This window comes from Enhydra lutris, unplaced genomic scaffold (genome assembly GCF_002288905.1).
Source record: "Enhydra lutris kenyoni isolate GAN:26980312 unplaced genomic scaffold, ASM228890v2 scaffoldscaffold16, whole genome shotgun sequence".
Classification (NCBI taxonomy): Eukaryota; Metazoa; Chordata; class Mammalia; order Carnivora; family Mustelidae; genus Enhydra; species Enhydra lutris.
Window position 1 is genome coordinate 25,495,110 of NW_019154100.1, and position 24,527 is coordinate 25,519,636.

The 24,527-nt window shown below is 39.4% G+C and overlaps 1 protein-coding gene across 2 annotated transcripts; it reads right to left on the reverse strand.

Moving 5' to 3' along the window:
- Window positions 1–4,680: 4,680 nt before the first annotated feature.
- On the reverse strand, window positions 4,681–8,317 carry LOC111147453 (neuropeptide VF precursor). 2 transcript variants are annotated; one of them, XR_002640627.1, is made up of 3 exons: window positions 8,134–8,317; window positions 6,228–6,626; window positions 4,681–4,779 (listed from the first exon to the last, which is right to left on the reverse strand). XR_002640627.1 is itself a non-coding variant. In XM_022503464.1 (2 exons), the coding sequence occupies exons 1-2, from the start codon at window positions 8,269–8,271 to the stop codon at window positions 6,243–6,245; spliced, it is 522 nt and encodes a 173-aa protein (XP_022359172.1). The 2 variants fall into 2 exon arrangements, 1 of the variants encoding a protein (XP_022359172.1); XM_022503464.1 differs by lacking the exon at window positions 4,681–4,779 and having other exon boundaries at window positions 6,243–6,626; window positions 8,134–8,271.
- Between the last annotated feature and the right edge of the window lie 16,210 nt (window positions 8,318–24,527).

Genomic DNA, 24,527 nt, shown 5'->3' on the forward strand with positions numbered 1-24,527 from the left:
TGCTCTCACCTTTCACGCCTATTTCATTTTGTTGGTCACAGTTAGGTGAACACTGATCTTTCATTTTTCTCACTGAGAAATTGGTCCCAGAGTCAGTATATTTTTTTTCCTTTTTGTATTTCTCAAGGTCATTGTCATAGTGTGATGTATGAAATGTGGACCTGAGATCACATGGAAGTCACTTCCCATGAAAATCATTGATGTTGCCCATCCCAGCTTTCCCGAAGCCCCTACACTTTGCTCACTTTACAGGCTGACTGAGGTTTAGGTCAGGACCAATTCAAATGGAATATGGGAATGTGGGAAAGAAGGGAAGTATTGGAAGAGAGGAGGAAGGGTATAGAATGGGATATTTTGGGGATGTGCCCAGGAAAGCACATTAAGGAGAAGGGCATAATTACCATGTCACTTCCATTTTATGCTACTGTAAAAAGTCAGAATTTGGAGGAAGATCAGGTTAAGCCACTTGAGTAGTTCTGATTGTTTTGGCATTACGTTCTCTGCACTTAATTGTCTAATTAGATAACAATATTTACTTATAAATTGAATTAGATGTTAATTTAAAGTTATTCTAGAAATAAAAATCTTCTATTGAAGTGATTCTTAAGCTTTATGGAAACACCACTGAGAATTTACCCAAGAACTCTGGACTCTTTTTCAGAAAGATTCATATATATGTGTAATGATTCAGAGAAAATGACATTTTTAGCAGGTATAAGCATTCCTTGTAAGGATAGCTCCAACACTGTTGCAAAGGATGTAAAAAAGAAGTTTTAACCAAACATCAAAATCTAACAGACTAAAATTCCAAAGCGAAATCACCATTTGCAAGAGGTTCCATTAATCCTCAATCCCTTTACCTATGTGGAGATTATAAAAGGGTAGGATTTGGGTTTATGAAGAGATTTCTTTGAGGAGCTTTGTTCCCTCACTCTGAATGCCCCCTTCCCATGCCCAGGTGTCAGAGATTACTACGCTTCTTACTCTTTACCAAGGAGGGGCTTCCGTATGACGAAGAAATGTGTTCCGTGTGGTTGAGAGAAACAAAAGACTGGTGCCCAACTTCAGGCCAAAAAAGCTAAAGCTCTGGCAGCAGCAGGATAACAGAGGAGTGTTGGGAGTGTGGAGGGTGAACCGTGTGTGACCAGACTTTGGTAAAGAGAGGTTTGTGAGAACCATCTGGAATCCTACTGAAGAGGCCCTTCAGAAGACAAATGGGCATGTGTGCAGTGGATGGTTGAGTCCTAAGGTCGGAGCTGAGGCCTGCTTGGGAGTTGAAAGGTGTTATGGGCAACAGAAGGTGGAGGGAGAGCGGCCCAGAAATGGGGCCCAAAGGTGAATCCATCCACCCTGGTAAGAACTGTCCTATCCCTTTGACTTTGATCTCAGACTGTCTTCCATCCCAGTAGAGTTCAACAAAGCAGCCAGAGTGAGGAAATCAGGTGAGCCTAGAATGGAGGCAGAAGTTGAGTACAGTCCTGACCCCGAACTCAGGCCGGTGTGACAACAGTAGAGAATGAATTAATGGATGACTGAACACAGACTGAAATGTTGATCGCAGTGAAATTGAGACTCCACATTTTTGACTTAGACCCAAGAGTCTGACGTCACTCAACACCTGTGAGGTTCAGGGCATCTGTCTAAGCGTCCATCCAGGACCAGAGGAAAATTGCTGTATACCTTCTTTCCTGTCCCTTACATCTTAAAGCAGGTAGTGGGATACAAAAATAAATTTGCATTTGACCACATCTTACAAGTTGTGCAGTTATACTGATATCAGCTGTATGATATAAGCAGACCTCCCAGGCCTGTGTGACCGGCTGACCCTTGGGTTTTATGTGGAAAATGGGAGCTGCTCTGATTAATAAACATGGGGAGAAATGGAATACTGGAAGTGTGGGAAGAGCCAGAAGGACAAGTCTGGGGGAACAGGACAAATTGCATAATTTGAGGGAACCACTGCAACATAAAAATACTGGCCCCTTCTTCAAATTTATTATGAATTTCAGAAGGCAACAACAGAGCATTTAACCAAGCAAGGGCCCTGTGTGACTGCATGGGCTGCACATCCACGATGTTACCCTGGGGTGAAGAAGGAGGGAAACCTACTAGTTGTCCAGTTAAAGAGATACTCGGCAGAACAGGCTTGTCCAATTGAAACTTTTTCAGTGAAATGCTCTGAGTGAGATCCCCTTCTGAAGATCCCACAAATGCTTAGCAAAATTGTGAATTCCCTTGTGTGAATGGTTTCTTGGGGAAGCCAGCGAACAAGCCAAGTAGGTAAGGGAAAGCTGGCAGCCGTTATTTACCTGACACTTTCCATATATTTCAAGGGTTTAGGTAAAGAACTCATGTTATATGACAAGAAATTTCCCCATGTCATATAGTATGAAGGGATTACATGGCTTTTTGTTTATTTCTTTATTAGTGTATCAGGATGTTGCGTGATACTTTCTCTGTTGCTCAGAATTGGTGACTAGGGACCAAATCTGGATGTAAAAGCTGCCAAAACACCTAGTATTATAATGAAAACTGTGGATGGTAGGGACCAACACTCCTTCAGGGTTTACAAAGAGGTGGTAGAGCCACAGAAGCCCCTCCCAGCTGTGTTTGAGAGGCAGGCCCAGAGGAGGCCCCGCTGCAGGGGCTCCTCACCCTGAAGCCAAGCTAGAGAAGTTTCTAGAAAACCCCTCATTGAGAGCAGGGGCATGAAGTGGGCACTGGCACTTCACTTCTGACTGGCTGTTTGCTTAGGCAGTAGACTTACTGATCTGCCCCTGCCCCTCCTAAACAGGGAAAAGAGGGCTGGAGACAAATGCGCTCAGCATGGAGCAGCCGAGGGGCAGCGTGCAGTCCAGCCCTCGGCATAGAGGGATGACTGTGTTTTCTATGGATTAAGTGGATGCTGAGAAAGTGGTTGGCTCTAGCCTTCCTTTCTGGCAGTAAGAAGCTAGGCGCAGTACAGATGAGGTAATGGTCGTTGGAAGAGATCAAGTAGCATCCTGGTCTCTCAGGTCACTGCCCTGGATAGGGCTCCCTGAAGAACTCACTTGTAGAAGCAGTCTCATCATTTAGAGAAGACACAAAGGCTACTCTTGACCCCCTACCCCATCTCTCCTTTGCCCATTCAGACACCCTGGAGAAAATAGGAGAGGATATTGTTTTCCAGAAGCCTATCATTCCTCTGAGGTGAGGAAGAGGAGGAAGAGGGGAAGAACAGAGAGATGCCCCTTTCACCTCTTCAGGTCCTTCCAGTCTCGAGCCCAGCCAGCAATGGGAGATGGGAAGCTTTGCTTTGGATTGAAGTTGGCATCTTTAACTGGACTTGAGTTTTTTTTTTTTTTCTTTTAAAAAAAATTCCAGTTAGTTAACATACAGTGTAATATTAGTTTCACGTGTACAATATAGTGATTCAACACTTCCATTCAACACCTGGTGCTCATCACAGCAAGTGCCCTCCTTAATCCCCACCACCTATTTACTGCCCCCCCACCTCCCTTCTGGTAACCATCAGTTTGTTCTCTGTAGTTAAGAGTCTGTTTCTTGTGGACTTGACTGAGTTTTTTAATATCAGGAAGTGACCAAGGAGGTTATAGACTCTGTCCAGGGTCTCTCATTAAGGAATCACTACCCAGCAGGGAAAGGACATTCAACACAGCACAGCTGGGGGCAGGATAGGAGGGAAAATAACACCATTTCTTTTTTTTTTTTTTTTTTTTAAAGATTTTTATTTATTTATTTGACAGAGAGAGATCACAAGCAGGCAGAGAGGCAGGTAGAGAGAGAGAGAGGAGGAAGCAGGCTCCCTGCTGAGCAGAGAGCCCGATGCGGGGCTCGATCCCAGGACCCTGAGATCATGACCCGAGCCGAAGGCAGCGGCTTAACCCACTGAGCCACCCAGGCGCCCCAATAACACCATTTCTTATTTGCACCCTATGGACTTGAGACTGTTCAGTAAACCAGCTATATCTGATTAGGGACCTCATGTTCTTATGACTAAAGTTGAATAACTGTGCATTTGTGTTGTAGTGTACTGTGTTTATAAATTGTTAGTTTAGGAGTGACCAGATTTTTTCTGCAAATCAAAAACTTGAACTATTAAATGAGAAAAGAGATACACCAGAAAGCAAGTTTCCAAATAGAGGAGACACTTAAAGAGGTATCTAATAACTGCCTTAAAAAAAAATCTCTCTTTTTAGAAAAATTTCAACCTATCATAGAATCACTAACAGTTGATGCAATGGAAAAAAAAATGGGTGTATAAAAACACATTTGTAAGTGATTTGTTATTCTTGTTCACTTGTCAACCATGTTACTCTCTTAAATTATTTAAATTTCATAAAAACATTTGTCAGGCTATTCATCTATTTAATTTTTTATTTCAGTGTGACTGTGTCTATGATTTTTACATAAGATGGTGAGATGGCTTCAGCCTTCCCCCGTGCCCCCCTCTTCCCTCTTTCCTCATTACCAGAGGCTTCTTAAGTATTTGCCATGTTCTTTTTATTTAGACAAAAATTATTTCATATTTACATTATAATATTCTTTAAATTGTTTTTTTAATAACTTTTTAAGATACTAGCTCTAGTGACGAAGAAAAATTGTTGTCAATGATAACCCATCAGAAGAATACAGTGACTCTTCTTCATCCATTGGTGTCCTCACTGTAGAGTTGCTTGTAGATTACAGATCACAGCTTAAATTGTCTTCGGGGACAAGGTCCAGGCTTATTTTTCTTGTTTCAGTTCCACACCATCTATTTTCTTGAATCCCAGTCTCCTAAAATGGAAGCCATACAAAATGTTCTCATCCATCATAACAATGCCATGAATACATACAAAAATATAGCCATGATCCTAATTGCCTAATTATACTTGAGTTGAATTGTGTTGCACTTGAAACGAGTGAGATGTTGATGAGAACCTTAATTTGTAATGGGTGCGTACTCAGGTTTACCAACTTACCCTTGACTCATCCCTCTTCCTCATGACTGTCTCACTGCCAACATCTGGTGAGCTGCCAAATTCTGCTTCTGTGTTACATCTCAGGACTTGAGCAGAAATGTCAGTGGTTCTCCTTTCCTTGATGAATAATGTCCTTTACTCATCCTTTACTGAGCCCCGAGTGCACTTTTCTGCTCTTACCCCAACCTCCTCGCCTTCTTACCTTCTTTCCTCTCCTCTTCATACCCCTGCTGCTTTCACCAAACTGAACCCCAGCTGTGGTTCATACTCCTCTCTTTGCCTAAAAGTATCTTCTCTCCTCCCACCAGTCTCTGAATATTCAAAACAGAGCCATCTTTCAAAGTCTAACTCAAAAAAATTTCTCAGATTTCCACATGTAGAAATACTCTCCTTTTTTCCTCTCTCTCTCTTTTTTTCTGAGCACTGGGGATACGCAGTGGACAAAAGCATGGGATTTATGGGCCCGAAATTCTAGTAAGGGGGAATGGACTCTGAACATATGTCAGATAGGGATAAGAGCCATGGTAAAAAATAAAACCAGGAATGTTCTGAAAATGTCTCCCTTCTAAGGTGTCACAGCTTGCTGCCTTCCTTTCTAAAGGCCTTAATTAAAGTGTCATGTTCCACTTTATAGAAATTTGTTGGTTTTGTTGTTTTTATATATACTCTATTAGAAAATAATAGGTAAGTTGCCTATTAATTTTATGGACCTCTTGCTTTCTGATTTGTACATAGTAGATAACTTAATAAATACTTACTAAAGCAAACAATGATTGAATTAGAACTCACTTATAAAATGAGGTCCAGAAAAATTAAAAAAAATTTGATTTAAGGTTGAGGAAGAAAACCTTCTGAATTTGAGACCTGGGGTATTGGGATGCCTTCCTTTGTCCTTGTAGATAGCTCCCTCATGCGGGACCTTTCACATTAAAGAGGTCAAATGTTGGACTATATGTCACAGGCCTAATTCCCAATCACGTCATCGAATCTTCCTACTCAGTGTGTGGCTATAGAGTAATGAGATTGATGCCCATGTGGGGCTTAGGGGAAGCCACGTCATTACTTCCTACTGCTACTCATGTTTATATCTGGCCTTCTGTAGGTCTCAGTTTAGGTACTTATTTCCCTTTCTCTTTGCTTTTTTCCTCCTAAGACACTTAACTTTCTGAGAAATTTCTTTTGAAAAGAGGTAATCCTTTTTCACGTTTCTGGACCAGCTATATACAAGAGCCCATGCATTTTGACTGGTTTTCGGGTATTTACCATGGGAGTTTTTGATCAGAATTCTGGATTTCTTGAGGCTGGCAGTTCATGGAGTAGCTCACTGGCAGATGGCGAATGCATGGATTGTTGGAGCAAATCACTCAGTGCCTTGGCGACACTTTTGGCTGTTGTTCTCCCAAACCTCTGGGGCAGGTTAGGAACATGTCTTGAGATGCTTTCCTTTATATTTCTTCCAAATCTCAGAGGCAGATTGGCCATCACCCCAGTGCTTCTTTCTTCTTCCACGGTCCTCCCAAATCTTAACGGCAAGTTGGCTGCCGAGTGTGGCATTTTGTTGACTGCGGGTGCACTCACCTTAATGACAGTTTTTGGACCCCAGTTTTTTAGTTCTTCAAAATTCAGACTTCTTTCCTTTTCCCCCTTAAGGTCTCCTTCAGGCTATGATTGGAAATGTATATTAAAATAAGTTTTTGTTAACCATAAGAGACTCTTAATCTCACAAAACAAACTGAGGGTTGCTGGGGGGAGGGGGGAGGGAGAGGGTGGTTGGTTTACAGACATTGGGGAGGGTGTGTGCTATGGTGAGTGCTGTGAAGTGTGTAAACCTGGCGATTCACAGACCCGTACCCTTGGGGCTAATAATACATTATATGTTAATAAAAAAATAAAAAAAAATTAAAAAGTTTTTTTTAAAGAATCTTAAAAACATAAGTTATTGTTATAGGCAATAGGTTTAAACCCCAAATTAACTTAAATCCAGACTTCAGTTTGCAGAACTGTTAAAGCAACAAACAAAGTTTGTGTTTTCATAGGCAGAATTTTTAAATAAATAGTTCATATTAGGTTTCTTAAAGCAGTCCAGTTTCTCTATTCCTGGACTATTGTAAGACAACCGTAAAATATTACTAAAATCCATAGAGTGAATACAGCAACGTGTTTGAGCAGCAGGAGCACACAAAGTATTGAAAGGAGGAAAAAGTTTATCTTACTGCAGTTGTTCTCCTTCAGCTTTTGATCCATGTTGTTTATGAAATATTTCATGTATTTTTATATTTTGATTTTAGAGAAACCTCCCACTGCCTCTTCATATCCCTGTGTCTCCTCTTTTTAAATGCTGAAGTGGCGGATACATGAAAACAGAGATGCTGGCCAGGTTTTCGGGTAGAGTTAGAGGAGGCTCCATTGTCTTTCTTACCTGCTCATATTCAGAGCTCTGCTCTAAGAAACTGATTGTATTTTTATTAGTATGCAACTACATTTTTAGGAAAGCACTGTTTGGTTTGTGGGCTACTGTACCCCTAACATACCAATCTTAAATGAACCATTTAAAATACAGCAAATATTTAATTAGATTTAGCTTTACCATGAAAATTTGTCCTTATGAAGATTTTTAAATGATTGTTTCTCTGATTGTGAAAAGAAATACATACTCATTTCAGCAAGTTTGGAAAATATATAAAATCATAAAGAAGAAAATAGAAATATCTTGCAATTCCACCATCTAAGGATAAATACGTTACTTTGATATAGACGTACCATAAACTTACTGGCTCATCATTACTAAGTAGAAGAGATAATCCTTATATATTTTTGTTGTTGTTGTTGTTTGTAGTCGAAGACAACTCAAATGTTCAGCTGAAATATATCCAGGTCTTATTTCTGCAACTATTTATTACAACTGTGTACTTCTGAGTCAATTGAAAATTATTAATGTACCTTGTGCTTGCTAAGTATCATATCCTGTACATAAATTGTCATTATGCCAGACTGTTTGCTGTTGTATTAAAAAATACAAGTTACATCAACGCACTGTCATGGAAGGCTGCAATTGGACAAACAACAAAGCACAAACAAACTTATTCCTTTTTCTTTATAAAATAAAAATGCATTAGATTTAGGACAAATATATAGTTAATATTAGTCATGTTAGAGTTAAAAAACTTACCTCAGAATATTTGTCATAATTTTCTTTGCTGGCAAGATTGGACATCATTAATTCATCTGAACAAAAGACATTTGATGTTAACAAGCTTGAAGTGCCTAAAATCACTAAAATGAAGCATTTTGATGAAATAACTTTCATTTTGTTCAGAATCTAGAATTAAGTTTCTGTGTGCAGCCTGATGTCTACAAGGAGGGGAATCGTAGTCTTTTTATACTGTCTAAAACAAAGGAAAGTTTGATTTATCAGTGAAACCAATTCCACATATTTTAAGTACTGATATTAATTAGTGTTTAACTATATATTTAAGGAATGTGGGTAATTCATTCTGGAAAGGCAGCAATGTTCCTGTTTGCAAATTCATTAACTTTGAAAATAATTTTCCTCATTATGAAGGAGCTTCTAATTAGGTAAGTTTGGGACCATGGTAATTAAGATTCCAAACAAACAGAATGCTTCATTTCTTTGAGCTTGAATGAAAAATATTTTGGTGTTTGTGTCAATTCTTGAGAAGGAAAAAAAAAATAGTATTCAATTCATGCTAGCTATATTAAAAAAAGTGCTGTTTTTTTTTTTTTAATCCACACAAAAGAGTTAGGCATAGTATTTTCAAAATGTCAAACAAAATTCAGAATGTAAAAAGAGTTCTAAGTCACATAGTACCCAAATAAAATGACATTAATTAACTTTTCGTAAAATGCTGTTTGGTTATTAAAAAGTGTCAGGATTAAATGTCAGCTATGACGTGAAAGGAGGGCATTAGACCATGAGCTAGGCATTTTGACAAACAGGCTGTCTCAAGAGAAGCTGGAGGCAGTTCTAGGCCTTTTGTATTTTCCCCATGGGCCTTATTTGGCAAAACTGTATAAATCACTGGGATTGTATTTCTGTGATGATGCAGTATCCTACCTTCCTCCTCAGAGCCCTTAAGAACCCTGGCAAAGGTTTGGTAAGTCACACACATGCTAATTTTGTTGCTCCCCTGGCCCGTATTATTTGGGTAATCTCGCATTGCCACAGGCATACTGACATCATGGCATCAGAAAAGAATTTATAGAAATAAATGCTTATTTCCTGAAATGCCAAAGCGAGTCTCTTTTGGAGCACATGACTGATATTCTTAAAGACCTGCCTTATCATTAGACTGCCTAGGTTCTAGAGAAATCATTATTTGTTCCCATCTGCCCATTCAACCCTCTCAGGAGACAAAAACCTTACAGTGATTGATCTCTAGCTACTTCTAGACACAGATACTTAGAGGTGAATTCACAAAAGAACAAGTCACAAAGTTGCACCTTTTGTGTCAAGGATTGTGCCACCTCGAGCCACTCCCACAAAGTGCCATAATTTAAGGTTTGTGATGGGCGGAAGTGAAGATCCTTCTCCGGATTATAGATCTCCAGAATAAATTAGAAAAACAACAGTGCGTAAACTCTTGGGTACCCTGAGGTCCCACTGCCCACAGCCTCTCTTCAGGCAGTTGACATCATTGGCCTCATTTGTTTTGGTCCGTGCCAGCCAAGAATCCCCACAATAGGAGGCAATTAATTCAATTTATAGTCTAGGGTTAATTTTGTAAGACTGTTATTGGATTATTTGGGTTTAATTTCCCCGAGGATTTAATGCATTTCTCTTTCAAATTGTTCCTTTGCAAAGTGCTGATGGAACTTCCTTTTTTTGTGGTCAGTAGATTCAAACTTTTGAGAAATGGGTGAAGCGAGGAGCAAGTTATGTGAGGCCGAGTTCACACCCTGGAAAGAGTGGAAGGGATCAGCCTGGGTCTCTTTCAGGGTATGCTTGCTGGCTGGTTGTTTCAGAGGTTAGCATTACACCAGTTTGCAGTTCTGCTACTTGGGGTTTTGGCACATCTATGAGTTTTTCAGATTGCAGTCAGCACCTAGTGTAGCCGATCTGACTAATTACTCCTCTGCCTCCACCAGGTTCAAACCTCCAAGTTTGGAGTGTACTTAGAGTTTGCTTATTAATACAGGGCTTGGCACTTTTCAACCGTATTTTCAGTTAGCTTGGAAAACATCGATATAGAATAGCATGACCTGACATACACAGTACGAAATCACTCTGTCTTTCGATGAAATGTGCTCCTATATACGTAGCCTATGTAGGGATTCCTGACGAGACGTAGGAGCATACAAAAAATGAAAACAACGTCTTTCTCCTGGCCATGTGGCATTTCCGTATATGCTTCATTTTACTAAGACTTTAGAGACTTGAAGCTACTCCTGTCTAAGACTCTCTCTCCAGCTTGGACACTTCACGTGCTTGGCTTCCTACCAGATGGTGCCGTTGGGATGCCTCACAGGCGTCTCAAGTGCTCTATGTCCCAACTGAGAAAGTATGGATGGCAGAGAAGGGTGCTACTCCAGGCCAGAGCCTGTTTCTCCGTCACAGGTGGGAGGTGCTCTTCTGGGGTGCGAATGGGTCAAGGCTGGGAAGGCAACTTCTGGGGAATTGTGAGACTCATTGGGAATCTGCTACAGCCATGAGGATGAGTGCTGCCAGGTGTCCCTCACCTGTACCACCGGCAGCCATGTGTAGGCAAAAAGAAGCAAATGGAAACCCATTTGAGCCAGAAAGAGATGTCCCTTCCTCCTGTAGTATACCCCTCTAGTGCCTTTTACTGACAAAGCATAAAAGTATACCTGCTGCAAAGGATAAATGCTTAGGGAGTCCATCTCTCTTATCTCAGAGCATGAAATCAAGAGTGGATTTGGAGCTGAGAGGCAGTAAATAGATTAACTGGCATGGCCATCCACCCACTTGACCAAGCCCAAATCCTTTGGGAGATCCATGACTATTTCCTCCCCTTTTCTCCCTCATCCTATTCTAGAGTCAATGAAAAACTAGTTTCTAGTTTTGAGCTATTACACTCAATAATACTAGAAACTACTTTTCTGAGCACTTACCACATACCAAGAACTGTCCTAAGTACTTTGTGAATTAACTTGTTTAGCTTTCATAATAATCTCATTAGCAGTTAAAACTACTACTGCTCCTCCTCCTCCTCCTCCTACTCCTCCTGCTTTCTGGAAAGGAAGACTAAGGTGCAAAAATATGAAGTAAATTTCTCTACAAATGGCAGGGCCAGGATTTGAACCCAAGCATTCTGAACATGTTCTCGCTCTGCCAGTCTGCCCCACCAAAGCTGGTCTGTTCTAAATTCCAATTAATCTGTTCACATCTCTCCATCCCCAGTGCCAGTATTCAGCTCACTATGTTCTCTTGCTTACACTTTTTCCATGGTCCTCTCCAGTTCTTCCTCTATGGAGCAATCAGAAATGTCTTCACAAAGTAGAACGTATTTGTGACTTCTTTTTAAAAACCTTCCAGTGGTTTCCCATTTTTCGTGGAATCACCTAGGCCACTTTTCATTACTCGTAGTCTTAACGTCTCCTGCGTTGTCTCTCCCACTCCTCCCTGCCACCTCTGTGCTTTATGACAAACTTCTTTCTATTCTTCCAAATGGCTGCAATTTCTCTTGCTTCTGCTCATGATTTTCCTGTGCATGGAATATCCGTCCACTCCCTTCTCTCCTTCTTACATCTTTTCATTGTTTGAGTCTCAGTTGAGGCATCACATGTTGTGAGAAACGTTCCTGTTTGAATATCTGACTTTTGATATCCAGCTCCAATAAATGGCTCTTTGTTCTTGCCCAGTTGTGGCTTTTTCACTCAGACTTGTTCTGTACTGTACCTTGCCTCCCGTCCCCCTGTACTGCTCGGGGGGAACCATGTGAGGGCAGAGCCTTGCTTGCATAGATTCACAGTGGCATTTCCATTGTTTATCTCACAGATGCTATAGACACTTTATTTCTATCTTTTAAAAAAGATTTTATTTATTCATTTGAGAGAGAGAGAGACAGAGACAGAGAGAGCCCACAAGCAGGGGGACAGGCAGAGGGTGAGGGAGAAGCGGGCTCCCTGCTGAGCCTTATGTGGGGCTCTATCCCAGGACCCAGAGATCATGACAGCCAAAGGCAGATGCCTAACCATCTGAGCCACCCAGGCACCCAGGACACTTTATTTCTAAACAAGTGAACACATTTTTTTCTCTGGTATAAGGAATAAGGGTTAAAACTGAAGGTGCTTGTTCAGTTTTTCCCGGTTTTGGCTGCTGACCAGAGTTTCTTCTTTACTGTGACTTACACATTATTAAAGCTTAAGTTTGTTGGCTTATCCTGAAATCTTAACATCTTAACATTTTCCCAGTGAGGATTCGCACCTAAAGCTTTCCCAGACTGAGACCTACATGTGGACAGTCAGGTATGCGTAGGTTGAATGTGAGTGTAGGTTTATCCTGTTAACGGTGCTACATTGCAGCTTGATAAGTTCAGTATGTTCTGGTGTATCTTGCTGTGTTGATCAAGGCTGGGAAGGCAACTTCTGGGGACAGACACCAGGAAGGGTGTGAAAAGGGATGATACAGGCCTAAAAAGGGCTTCCTGACGATGCTTCAGGGTCGTCCAGTAGGCGGACTTCATAGGCTCCCCTTGCTGAAGACAGAAAAGGGTTCTCTTATTGCTCGTTATTTTCCCACGCCCACTAGATGCCCCCAACCTCTGGCAGGCAGTTAGAGTAGGGGACAAATCCTTCTTACCCATCAGGAACTGAGCTGACTGAGTTGGGTCTAGGACTTTGTAAGGTTCTGGTTTATCTGGACCTCTAGGACAATATTTAAAATAAGTGTTTTTGTGCCATGGGCTGCAACTTTTTACTTAAAATTTTATACAGCAGAGCTAGCTTCCCCCACAAATTGATCCATGCCCCCTAGGGCCCTGGTGAGGTCTGCCAAAGAGGTGGTGAGTGTTAATATGCAGAAGAAGGGACAGGTGAGCCCTGTCTCTTGCCCTCAGCCCAGCAGTGGACTCCCAGGCCATTGGCTTCTTGACAGTTTTTTTTCTTCCTCTCCATCCAAGCATAGTCCAGTTGTTGTACTCTGCAGAAGAATTTACGGGCATTGTAGTCTTACTTTGCATTGCATGTTTGCAAAGTATTTTGTAAACATTTGTTAACTAATTTCAGGCCCCCTTTAGAGGTGGGTGGTGGCATTACTGTAGAAATACATTTCAGTATATTGTGTGCAGAGACAAAGAAATACCTGCCTTGGTTCCAAATGAAATCATCCTATGCAAATTGTATAACATTACTATTTAAAAAATGTGTGGTGGTGCCTTTGTTTCAAGATTTATGAGTGGCTTGTTATAATGAGCTTGTCATATTTTGATAGCAGGATTGTATTTACTTCTTCTGCTTTTTATTGTGACACAGTATAGTGCCACGGCCTTGAAGATGCTGATGTGGACAAGAGACAAAGATGATTCCTCTGTGTAGTAAAAGCAGTTGAAATTCAATTCTACTTGGAGTCACTTAAAGAATTTGTTTGTATAGGAATACATATTAAATAATTATAAAAATCAATTCATAAGATTTATTCTAGAAGGTTGATGAAATGACAAGGTCCCTATGACTAAAGGACGTATTTTAGAACAATATACTGAACAAACTCTTCAGTATTAAATCTTTCAAGTGATATGGAGTGGTAATGTTTTAAAGAATTTTTACAGCAATTGTGCAAGGCTGATTAGGAAGCTGCCTCTCTACAGCACAGCTTTCCAATTTGAGCTTTTACACTTTTTAATGTTTCATTTTTATTGACATTTTTTTTACTTGCAGGAAAAATGTGTGATTTTTACTAGCCTGGCAGGGGGTTATGGTACCTCTTGCCAAAGTGTCAAGAAAACTCAGAATTCTCTACATGAGGGACAAAGACCAGATGTTTAGTTAAAACAACACATAGCTATTATACAAATAAAGGTAATGGAAACCAAGCCCGTTCCTGGGATTTTTTCCCCCCTCTTTCTTGAGCCAGTTTTGCCTTTGATATTTTTAAAATAAGCAAGCAGCCATCTTGTTATTCTAACCTGAGCAGAATAATTTAGTTTTTTGTGAAGAGGGTGACTTTTCAATATCTTGTTTTTGTTTTGAAGGATTCTGCTCTAAAATGTGGAATGTACTCTTCAAATAATAATTTGCTTTAGTGAAAAGAAAATTTGAGACTTCTATAGTTTAGGAAAGACCTAGCCTAATCCACTAGCCTGATTTTTCCACTAGCCTGAACACATCTTCACTGGGGAGGAAATTTGTTGCTTAAGCTTACACTGATGTGGGTTTTGGAGAATGTTTTTAAGTACAACTGTTTTCCCATTTCAAATAGGAGTAAGGGCAGATGGCTAACTAATAATGAGCATCATCACAAATGTAGACTTTTCTAGATGCTTTTTCATCGCTGATGAAAACAGATAAGGGGGCTACTTGAGATGTACACATGAATGGGCTGTGGTTTGTTTTTTCTTTTTGATTAGGGGTCATCTGTCTCCTGTGCTCCTGAGTACTACTCGTAGGAGTTTCTTGAAGGCCCACAGCAGCTATGCAGTTGCTGTTCTGAGCAGAAGCTGACCCTTGTGTTAACACACTGGCGCTTGGACTTTTTTCTTCTCTGTTACCAGTCCTTTGGCTTTGGCCATACTGCCTGCTCCTCTGTTCTAGGTCTGAGCTCATGTGGGTACCTCATACCAATGGGCACCTGTATCCCTTAGATCATAGTGGCTGGATCTCATTACTGAGGAGGGGTTTACACTTTCCTTCAACACCAGGTTTATGGGACCCTCAAAAGGATGTGTCCATGATGTAGCCAGGAATGACAGCATGGCAGTTCTGCTGGTTAAACTCAGCCAATTCCATGACAAATAAAATGCAACCAATTCCAAGCAACCAAACGGAAAACCCTCAGTTAGATAGTTGTTGGAGGAGCACTCAAAAGCATACTTTTAAATCTGTAGTGACATGGAGTATAAAATTATTTAGAGGAGAAGATTTTATGGCCATCTCCTGATTCTAAAAGGTGAAATCTAGACAGAAAATTCTGTACTGACTTGAGGTTAAATGAGCTAAATAAATGTTAATACCTAATGGATATCATTTTATACTGGGTTCTGTACCAGAAGAGTTTAAGAAATCAGGTATTTACACTTTGAGAAAAAATAATAAAGAAAACAGACAATGGTATCTAGAACATGATTGGAAGTCTAGAACGTGATTGGAAGTCTTTATACCTAATTAAAGGTCATACAGCACGATAAAAAAAAAAAAAGGTCTTCAGAACATATTTAGATGTACAAGCAGCGTTACCATTTCTAGGGACAATAGCCTATTGTAAACACAGTTTATATGACAGTTTAAATGACCCAGAGCAGTTTTATGACGGTGGGCTTTGGCTGATGGGCTCTGTTGGAGCCCTCTCTGATTCATCGAAAAGGAGTAGCTGATGATCCATGATCTAGAAACATCCCGCTAGGAGACTGGTGAATACCACCTCTGTCCATGCCCTGTTCCCCAATACCTAAGCCAAGAACAGTGGAACTGCCCTTCCTATGTTTCCATATTCTTTGGGTTGATTTGTTTCTTTAAATTTATCACTTCAAAACTTCCCTTAATGACTCTCTTAACCTGATCTAACTTAGATAAACATAACCAAGGAGGAGGAGTCCCAGAATCTTGGCCATGGTGAGAGATGAAAAAGGAGAGAAATCACTGTGGGCTTACTTTGGACCTCCCTGCCTCTTGAGCAGTTTTCTAGTCTTGTAAATGTTTCGCAGTTGAGGCTTTTCATAGGCACAGCTGCAAAACTAGCTTTCCTTTACCTGGCATATTACTCAGAGCTCCTTGGTTGCATGTTACTGAAATATCTAATGTGTTTAAGCAAAATGGAGAATTTATTATGAGGATATGGGGATATCTTATGAATAGGGTTGGGGCCTCTAGAACATCTGGAGCCTAGGACTCAAATCACCATTGGGACTTTCTCCTTGATTCTCATTTCTTCTCTCAATGCATCAGTTTCATTATTCCTTCCTACTGCTGTCTTGATTTTCCCACCTCTCAGCCCATTTATTAATGCATTCTGAGTTTATATATCCTCAATTTCAGCAACCTCATGAGAAAACTGCTTTATATCAGTTCCAGATTCAAAATCACCAGGGAAAGATTCTGATTGGCCCATTCTAGATAAGGAGCCCCATCCTGAACCAATCATTTATAGCCAGAGGTGGGTCACATTGCATTAACATTGAAGATACTATCGCAAACCTGTGAAAGCGTTGGGGGTAAGTGTTGTTACTGGGAAGACAATACAAAAGCGTCTAAAACAGCTGGTTAGATAGAGCATGAGGAAGAATCTGGACACTTCTCTTCCTGAGGAAGAGAATTCTCCAGGCAGAGGAAAACTGCTTCCCAAGCTGGTGAAATACTGAAGTTCTAAGTTGCAGATAGAGGGCCACTTGACAGGGCATGTCTCTGTTTTTCTTTAAAGTTGCTGAGGAGGTCTCTGTCCTAGCTCAGTGATACTGGTAGACCGTGCTTTCATCTCTGCCATCTGGGTCTTTGTTTTTGCAAGCAGGTGTTCTTGTGAGATATTTTTGTGGCTCATATGGGGCTTTGATGGTAAAAACAAAACAAAACAAAACAAAACAAATTCAAGATCTTCCTTCCCCAGGGGCAGCCGAGGGCACAATTCCCAGCTATTTCTCCATATATCCATCAAAAGCAGTGCCAACTTTGAGAGCCTGTAAGATTCCCTTTCTCCCCTGGCAGGTGGGAGGCTTGGCTCAGGTGTTTCTCTTTGGCATTTGGAGGTGCTCCTGTTTCCACCATTATGCTCAACACCAGATATGAAGCACTGTCCTGAGAATTGCAAGACCAGGTGGTTTGGTCTCTAAATGGTCCTAAACTCTTTTTAACTTGGACCTCTTTCCTAACTGTTTCACGCCCTTTTTTTTTCTGTGGTGATACTGGCTTGCTTCATTTCTTCCCACTGTGCTTACTAAGGTTGAGTGAGTTCTATGACCCAGAGTAGAGTGGTTCACTGCTTTTTGAGCAAGCAAGTTTATTTTTCTATTAAGTTGGTTGACTTGCCATTCTCTGCCTGGCACTTGGGTAGCCTTTGGAAACACTCCAAAATTCTCGTTCCTTAGACAATGAACTTTCCTTAAATAATAGATTAGTAAATGTTTATTTTGGAGATACTAAAAATAAAATTCTTTTTGTATAATTCCAAATATAAGCATATATTTTTTTGATAATTAGCTTCATTGTTTTCTGTCAATTTTTTGACATTATTTATTCTAAATTAGAAGTAGTAATAATGGGACATCCTAGTTCAGTCCTACAAATATATCTGTCTGCAATAAAATATTTGCTTTCAGTGACAGAAAGTATTTTAGAAGTGTTCATTAAAACAATTTGATAACTGTGTATCCATTATTAATAACCCAAGACAGGGAATTACATGTTATGTGACTCATGCAACCAATAAGGAAGCTGCCATTTCCATAATTATAAAGAATTCATACCACATCCATTTTACTATTCAGTATCATTTGACCCATTTATGGCTCATTTTGAAAGAGTAAGATTAAAAAATTTATAAAGTTTTTCGAATGAAAAATCTGCCAGGTAATTTCTCCCTTCCACTGCTTACAGTAGGTGCTGTCCATCTAAGAGGCTGGACCATTTAGTTCTACATCCCTCTCCTTAACTACACTAGTCAAGGAAGTTCAGGATGCCCTGGGTTATGCCAATCCTTCTCCTTCAGGCCCCCTCCTTGAATCCTTCTGAGGGGTAAATTGTGAAAAAAAGTGGGAGTCGGGGAGGATGACGTGGATTGGCCACATTCTGGAACAAATGACAGCTGTGGGGTGAAGGGCAGCTAGTCAGTGGCCACGTGCTCTCTGTTCAGCTGCCTGCAGTTTCTAAACAGCCTATTTGGGGAAAAAGTCGAGCAAATGCTCAGCTAAGTCATTAGCCTGCAAGTTCCTCCAAAATGTCGGTTACTGATCACTGCTACTCCTCTGCTTTTATTCTGACTATCCTCTAGAGTTAATTGTGGTGTGGAAGGAGGAGGAAGAGGGATGTAGGCTGGGAGGGAGGAGAGCATCACTGGAAGGCTGGTAGAAGATGAACTTGTAGCTTCAAGGTTTTCTTTTGGGCATGGAAGAGAAATGAGGCCTAGCGAGTGATTCTGGGCCCAGAATCACTCTTATTCTTTTCCTTTATCCCCATCCCAAATCTCAAAAGTAGTTGAATTTGGAGCTCACTGTAATTAGAGTCAAGGAGACCCCCAGATCTTTGTCACACCTGAAAACCTGGGGCAGCACTGTTCTTAAGAAACAGTAAATTAGTACCACGAGACTCCAGTTCCTCTCCCACATGGTCTGATTGCCATCACCCTCACTCCCTTTGGTCAGGTCTGTGAACAGTTGCTGAAGTGATTTTGATGTGATGTGACATTTGCAGACTGTGGCCACCGACCAAAGAATCTGAGCTTCAGTATCCAACATTTTACAGGCTACAAAATATAAGCTGGCCAACATTTATTGCTTGTCCTAGCAGCTCGAGCCAAGTTTCCTAAGCCTACAGAGCAGACCTCTTGCTGCTGCTAATTTTACTATCAGCAAACAAAAGGGAAGTAGGAAACAATGCATAACAGCTGAAGGAGAGCCTTTGAGTACACACTCAAGTGATCTCAAGAGAGAGTGACTTTCTTTTTTCTAAAACCAAAAGGGACTCAGTTTGCACAGAAATAAAGTGGAAAAAAATGTAATGTAGAAAAAGTTACAAGCGGAGATTCTGCACTGGTCTCCCAGGATGGCAGTGATTTACATATTAAGACAGCCACCAGGGAAATGTTAAAAAGTCTCTAGGAAAATTTCCAATGTGATGGATAGAACTTTAATATTAATATAGGATTCATCATGATAATGTAAGTCATAGATCTAAACCTTCATCAATTGGATCAGTCCTTTTCCAGCCTATTATACAGGTAGTAAGTATGTGCTTTAAATGGTGTCATGTCACAGGCCTGGAGTCTTTCTTTATCTGCAGTTTCTCAAGTTCTGTTCACAGAAATAGTGACCCCATGAATCATTCATCTTTTACTATGTTATCTAGACCAACTGCATTTCCTCCATTTTTATTAATATTTAGTACTTCTTGAAATATACCTAATTATACTTTTTTCACAAATAGAAAGAGCATAATTCAACTAACACGTGCAATGAGTGTGAATGGAAGATCTGATTGTTAATCTATTTGTTGGCTATTATACTAAGAAAATAAGTGATTTCTGGTTTGCTATTTGGTTATCTTAGACATAATTACCAATCAAATGCGTAGTACTGCTCAGTCATTTTGCTCTGGGTTTTTTCATCTTCTTCGAACACTGTCACCAAACAAGACGGTGGCATAACCTCTCTAGAATTCTCTAAGATAATGACAGCCTTCAGGAATGAGAATGATTGTAGTGTTGATGGCAGTAATTATAAATGTTAAGACTTTTCTGCTGCTTTTTCCAAGAGGGATTCGAACATTCACTGGTGGAGTATACAATCACCTTTTCTTAGTCTAAAACACACATGAAAATAAATCCGTGAGTACAGATCATGAATACAGATGTAAAGTGTGGACACAAACAAGTAGATTCTCAAGTTCTATAAAGAAAAGGGAACTTTTTTAAAGCCTAGGAATCACTGTATATTTTGTCTCTCCTTTCTAGATTCCTGTAATGCTCACTGATTCCACTCCACCCCAGTTATATACCCATGAAGTAACCAATGTTCACACTTGAGTGTATCATTTCATGTATTTTGTTGGCATAAAATTTGAGAGTGTAAAGGTTCTGAGAAGTCCTGCTGTAAGGGAAACTTACATGTTGTAGAATCCAGCATTTTCTAGGTTTTCTTTTGACTGTGGAATCCTTTTTTTTTTTTTTTTTTCCTCTCTCCCAAATAAGATCTATAAACACATCGGGAAATGCTGGCCTAAAGGAGGTATTCATAAACTTGGCCTCTTCTATTTTCAGGTTTTGATTTTCATTGGAAACTTTGCAATGAACTCCAACTTCTCCCTAAGTCCTGCCTCAGGTGTCACTTCCTCTGTGAAGGTTTTTCCACTTGCCCTAGAATAGATATGTAATTGTTCCCTTTTGCCCCCTATCCCCACAGCAATTTTTTTTGTCTGTGTAGTGTTTAGAGCATGAGCTAACTTATTTATTTTTTACTTTCCTCTTCCAATCTACAATATCCTTTAAGAAGAGTGTTTTTGTTTTTTTGTTTTGTTTTGTTTATTGTTGTTGTTGTTGTTCTCAGTGCCCTATAGAGTGCCTGGATCCTTGTAGGAGTTCAACAAGTATCTGGTGAAGGAATGAATGAACAAATAGAGCCTGGGAACTTTAGCAGAAAAATTATCTTTCTGGTGTGTTGATATGTGATTAATGAATGAACCCTTTTGAGTTAAGTACTTTGTCGATTATAGTGACTCATTTCCATACAGTTGATTGGATTGAGACTGACTCAGATGTGAGATGGTTAATCATTTAGTCTGCCCAAAATATAAGATTGACGGTTACTCTGTTTTTCCCCTTGTATAGACATGGGCAGTATGTATGAAAAATTCTAGTACCAGAGACATTTTTCTTCTCTATTCATAATCAGTCCGTAACTCAGAATTTCCCTATTTTTAAATGCTAAGGGAAAAATGGAATTTACAGATCTTTTAACATTTTATTGAAAGCCTAACCTAATAGATTTAAAGAACTATATAGTTATAGAATTATATAGTTATATAACTATATATATTATATAATTATATGTAGAATTACATAGTTATAGAATAAGAATTATATATAGTTATATAATTTATATATAATATAACTATATAGAATTATATAGTTATAGAATAAGATTATATATATATTTTACATATATATAAAATTATATATATTTATATAAATTATATATAATTATATATATAATTATATATATATAAAGAATTACATATATAAATATAATATATTATATATAGAGAGAGCTATATTATGCCTGCAGCATTTTTATTTGTAATATATACTTAAAACATTTTTTCCCTGATATACTCTAGGTTTCAGGCTTACAATTTTTATTGTGGTTTAGGCATGTTTTCCTCCCATTTTTCCTTTCTTCATTTTCCCCTCATCTTTTTTAAAATAATCATTTATTTTATTTTTTCAGAGTTCCAAAATTCATTGTTTATGCACCACACCTAGTGCTCCATGCAATATGTGCCCTCCTTAATACCCACCACCATGCTCACCCAACCCCCCATCCTCATCCCCTCCAAAACGCTGTTTGTTTCTCAGAGTCCACAGTCTCTCATGGTTTGTCTCCCCCTCTGGTTTCCCCCAACTCACTTCTCCTCTTCATCTCCCAATGTCGTCCGTATTACTCCTTATGCTCCACAAGTAAATGAAACCGTATGATAATTGACTCTCTCTGCTTGACTTATTTCACTCAGCATAATCTCCACCAGTCCCATCCATATTGATGCAAAAGTTGGTATTCATCCTTTCTAATGGAGGCATAATACTCCATTGTATATATGGACCATATCTTCTTTATCCATTTGTCCGTTGAAGGGCATCTTGGTTCTTTCCACAGTTTTTAAAAATATGTTAATAGGATCAAGGTAATAATCTCCCTCTCTGGCTGTACCCCACTCCAGTTCTATACTGGAGTGGAGTGACCAAGTTAACACCACAATATATTACTTCATGTATTTGGTTGGCATAAATTTTGTGGGGAGGCCAAGGATAGAGGTTGGATAACCCAGGCCAGGATAGAGGTTAGAGACTACATTTATAACATTCTTTTCTACATTTGCTTGTTCTCTTTTGAAGATGGTTCACAAAGCTGCAACCTGGTGAGGACATTAAGAGGAATTAATATGCCCAAGAAACTTAATTATATTTCTGTCATGGAGACTAGGCTGGCAAATAAGCTAGAGTGAAGTCAGCTCATTCTGTGGTGTTGTCAGAATGGGAAAAAGAGGCAGCACACCTGACTGGAAGAGGAGGAGGAAAAAAGTTGTTAGACTGGGGTCAGGAATGTCCACTATTTGTTCCCCCTGCCCAGCCCTTAATTTTTTTTTTTTTTTTTTTTTTTTTTTTTTTTTTTTTTTTTTTTAGCAATGAAGGCTACCACAGCAGATAACTGATACTCTTGGGTTCCCCTGGCACCACGGAAAGGCCTAGAACTAAAGCAAAAGCAATGAGAGTAGTTGGGGGATAGGAGAGGGGAGGAAGGAGAAGACATAGATGGGGGGGAAGTGAGACTGATGTAATGGGAAAGGCACTTGATTTGGAATGCAGATTTCAAAAAGCACTCTATTTAGAAAACAATTTAGAAAATACTAGTTTCTGGTTTCTGTGTAACCTTGGGCGATTACCTGGCTCATAGCTTCTTCCCAGGAAATATTTGTGGATTGCCGGATAATCACTAAAGACCCTTTACCTCTAAAACATCAATGTTGATGATATGAGATAAAAAACTTGAGAGAGCTGGAGAGAAGACAGAGATGTGTGTGTTAGTGATTGGTAAGGGTCACCCAAGTCAGATGGCTCGGAACTTGTCTGCTCAGGATCAGTTTCCTGATTCCTCAAATCTGGGGGACAGTTGATTAAATCTCGAACTTTCTGTTCATTAGCTGGTGTGGGGATGAGAATCTGGCTAATAGAGAAAGCTATTATATAGGTTGTTTTATATATAATCCCTGCCAGGAAGCCAAAAGATGGTGGGCAGTAGATAGAGTCCTCGTTAACCAGGTAAGTCTTGCACCTGCAGGTTTATCCCAGGAAACCAAGCATGGAAATGGTGGCTGGATCCTCAAACTTTCATATTTAGATGGGGTAATTTTTGACAGAACACAAACTTCTTGGCTAAGAACCAAAGGCTCTTGGGAACCAATCTCCATAGCAGGCGTTGGTCTCAAGACTGTTTGAAGGCCAAAACAAAGAGAATGAGTTTCACATTTTCATGAAACTGTTCTCAAGTCTGACTTCAAAAGGTGCTTTCGAAACAGAGCTCAGACTTGGACCCTTGATCATCAGAGTTCTCCCTGTGGGCCATTTCAGGGTAAGCTTGGGGACAGTCAGCTGTGGAATGTTAGGAGCATAGAAAACAAGTTTCCAGGACTGTAGGCTGTTAGTTGATTCCCCAGAAAGTAGTTCTGTGAAGCCATTCTGATTTTTACATATGGCATATCTGAAAAAGGGGTTATTCGGCAATTGTAACATTTTTTGTTTTATGTGCCTCTGAAAGAAAGATATGTTTTGTCCTCCATCAAGTCTTTAAAAATATTTATCCTGGCATCTTCCCATTTTTCTTTCCACATGGAAACTCTGATATTTTTAAGACTAGTTGTGAAATCATTCCTAGGTATGCACATTATATGGAGATCTTAGAAAAACTTTTAAGGAAAATAAGTATAAGATGGTATTTCTTTTATGTACCAGACGTTACAAACCATTCTTTTGTTGGGCTTTTCTTGATGAGCAAGATGTAATAAAATGATGTATATTCTCACCCTGTGGCAGATACCCTTTATCTAGTGGGACAGAATATTGAAAGCAGCATGGAAGATTTAAAAAAGGGGGGCATTTGACAAAGTGTCCTCATGATAGCATCATGAAAGCAATGCTATCTTCTGGTTAAATAAAGCATGAACAATAATTTTGGGTTAGGTATGTTCTTCAATTATGCATTTGATTTTGGTAATAAAAGACGCATGTTTTTCAATAATGTTTGGAATTTAAATACACTGTTCCTTTTTCCCAGTCTTCAGGAGAACACTTACCAATGCAAAAGCTACCTCTAACCCATTCTTGTCCATTAAAAATTAAATGCTTTTACAGTAAATTATTAAAAGAGCTAGGTTGGCTGCAAATCATCAAAGGTACCATAAACCATTATGCAAGCAAGCGAGAAGTCTGATTAAATCTAAGGGATCAGAGGCATATACATCCCTTGATATCTATCGCAAATTCTAAACTACAAAAGCAGCCATAAAATGCTACATTAAATTACTTTAAAAAACTCTTTCAGGATTTTCGAAATTCAACAGTAACTTGCCTTTTCAATTAAGTATGAACTAAAAACCTTTACTACAAAGCACAGATAAACCACTATTTAGAGGTTATTTCCACTTTCTTTAACCTGCAGCAAAATTAGCCTCATTTTTCCAACTGATATCATACTTAACGGAATTGAGGCATTCTAACAGAGTTTGCCAAAAAGCTAGTTATTAATTAAGTCCTGTTTCCCCAAAGTGTCTTTGTTATCTTTTGATTATATTGGAAAAGAAAATGATGGGCCCTGAATGTTGCAAAATCACGTTGAAAATTTTGGAAGTATCTAAATAAGATATGTTTAAAGATAAAAAAGATAACTTGTGGTTTTGGTTTAAATGAGATAATATATAATCAAATGTAGGATGCCTAGCTTGGTGCCTGACACA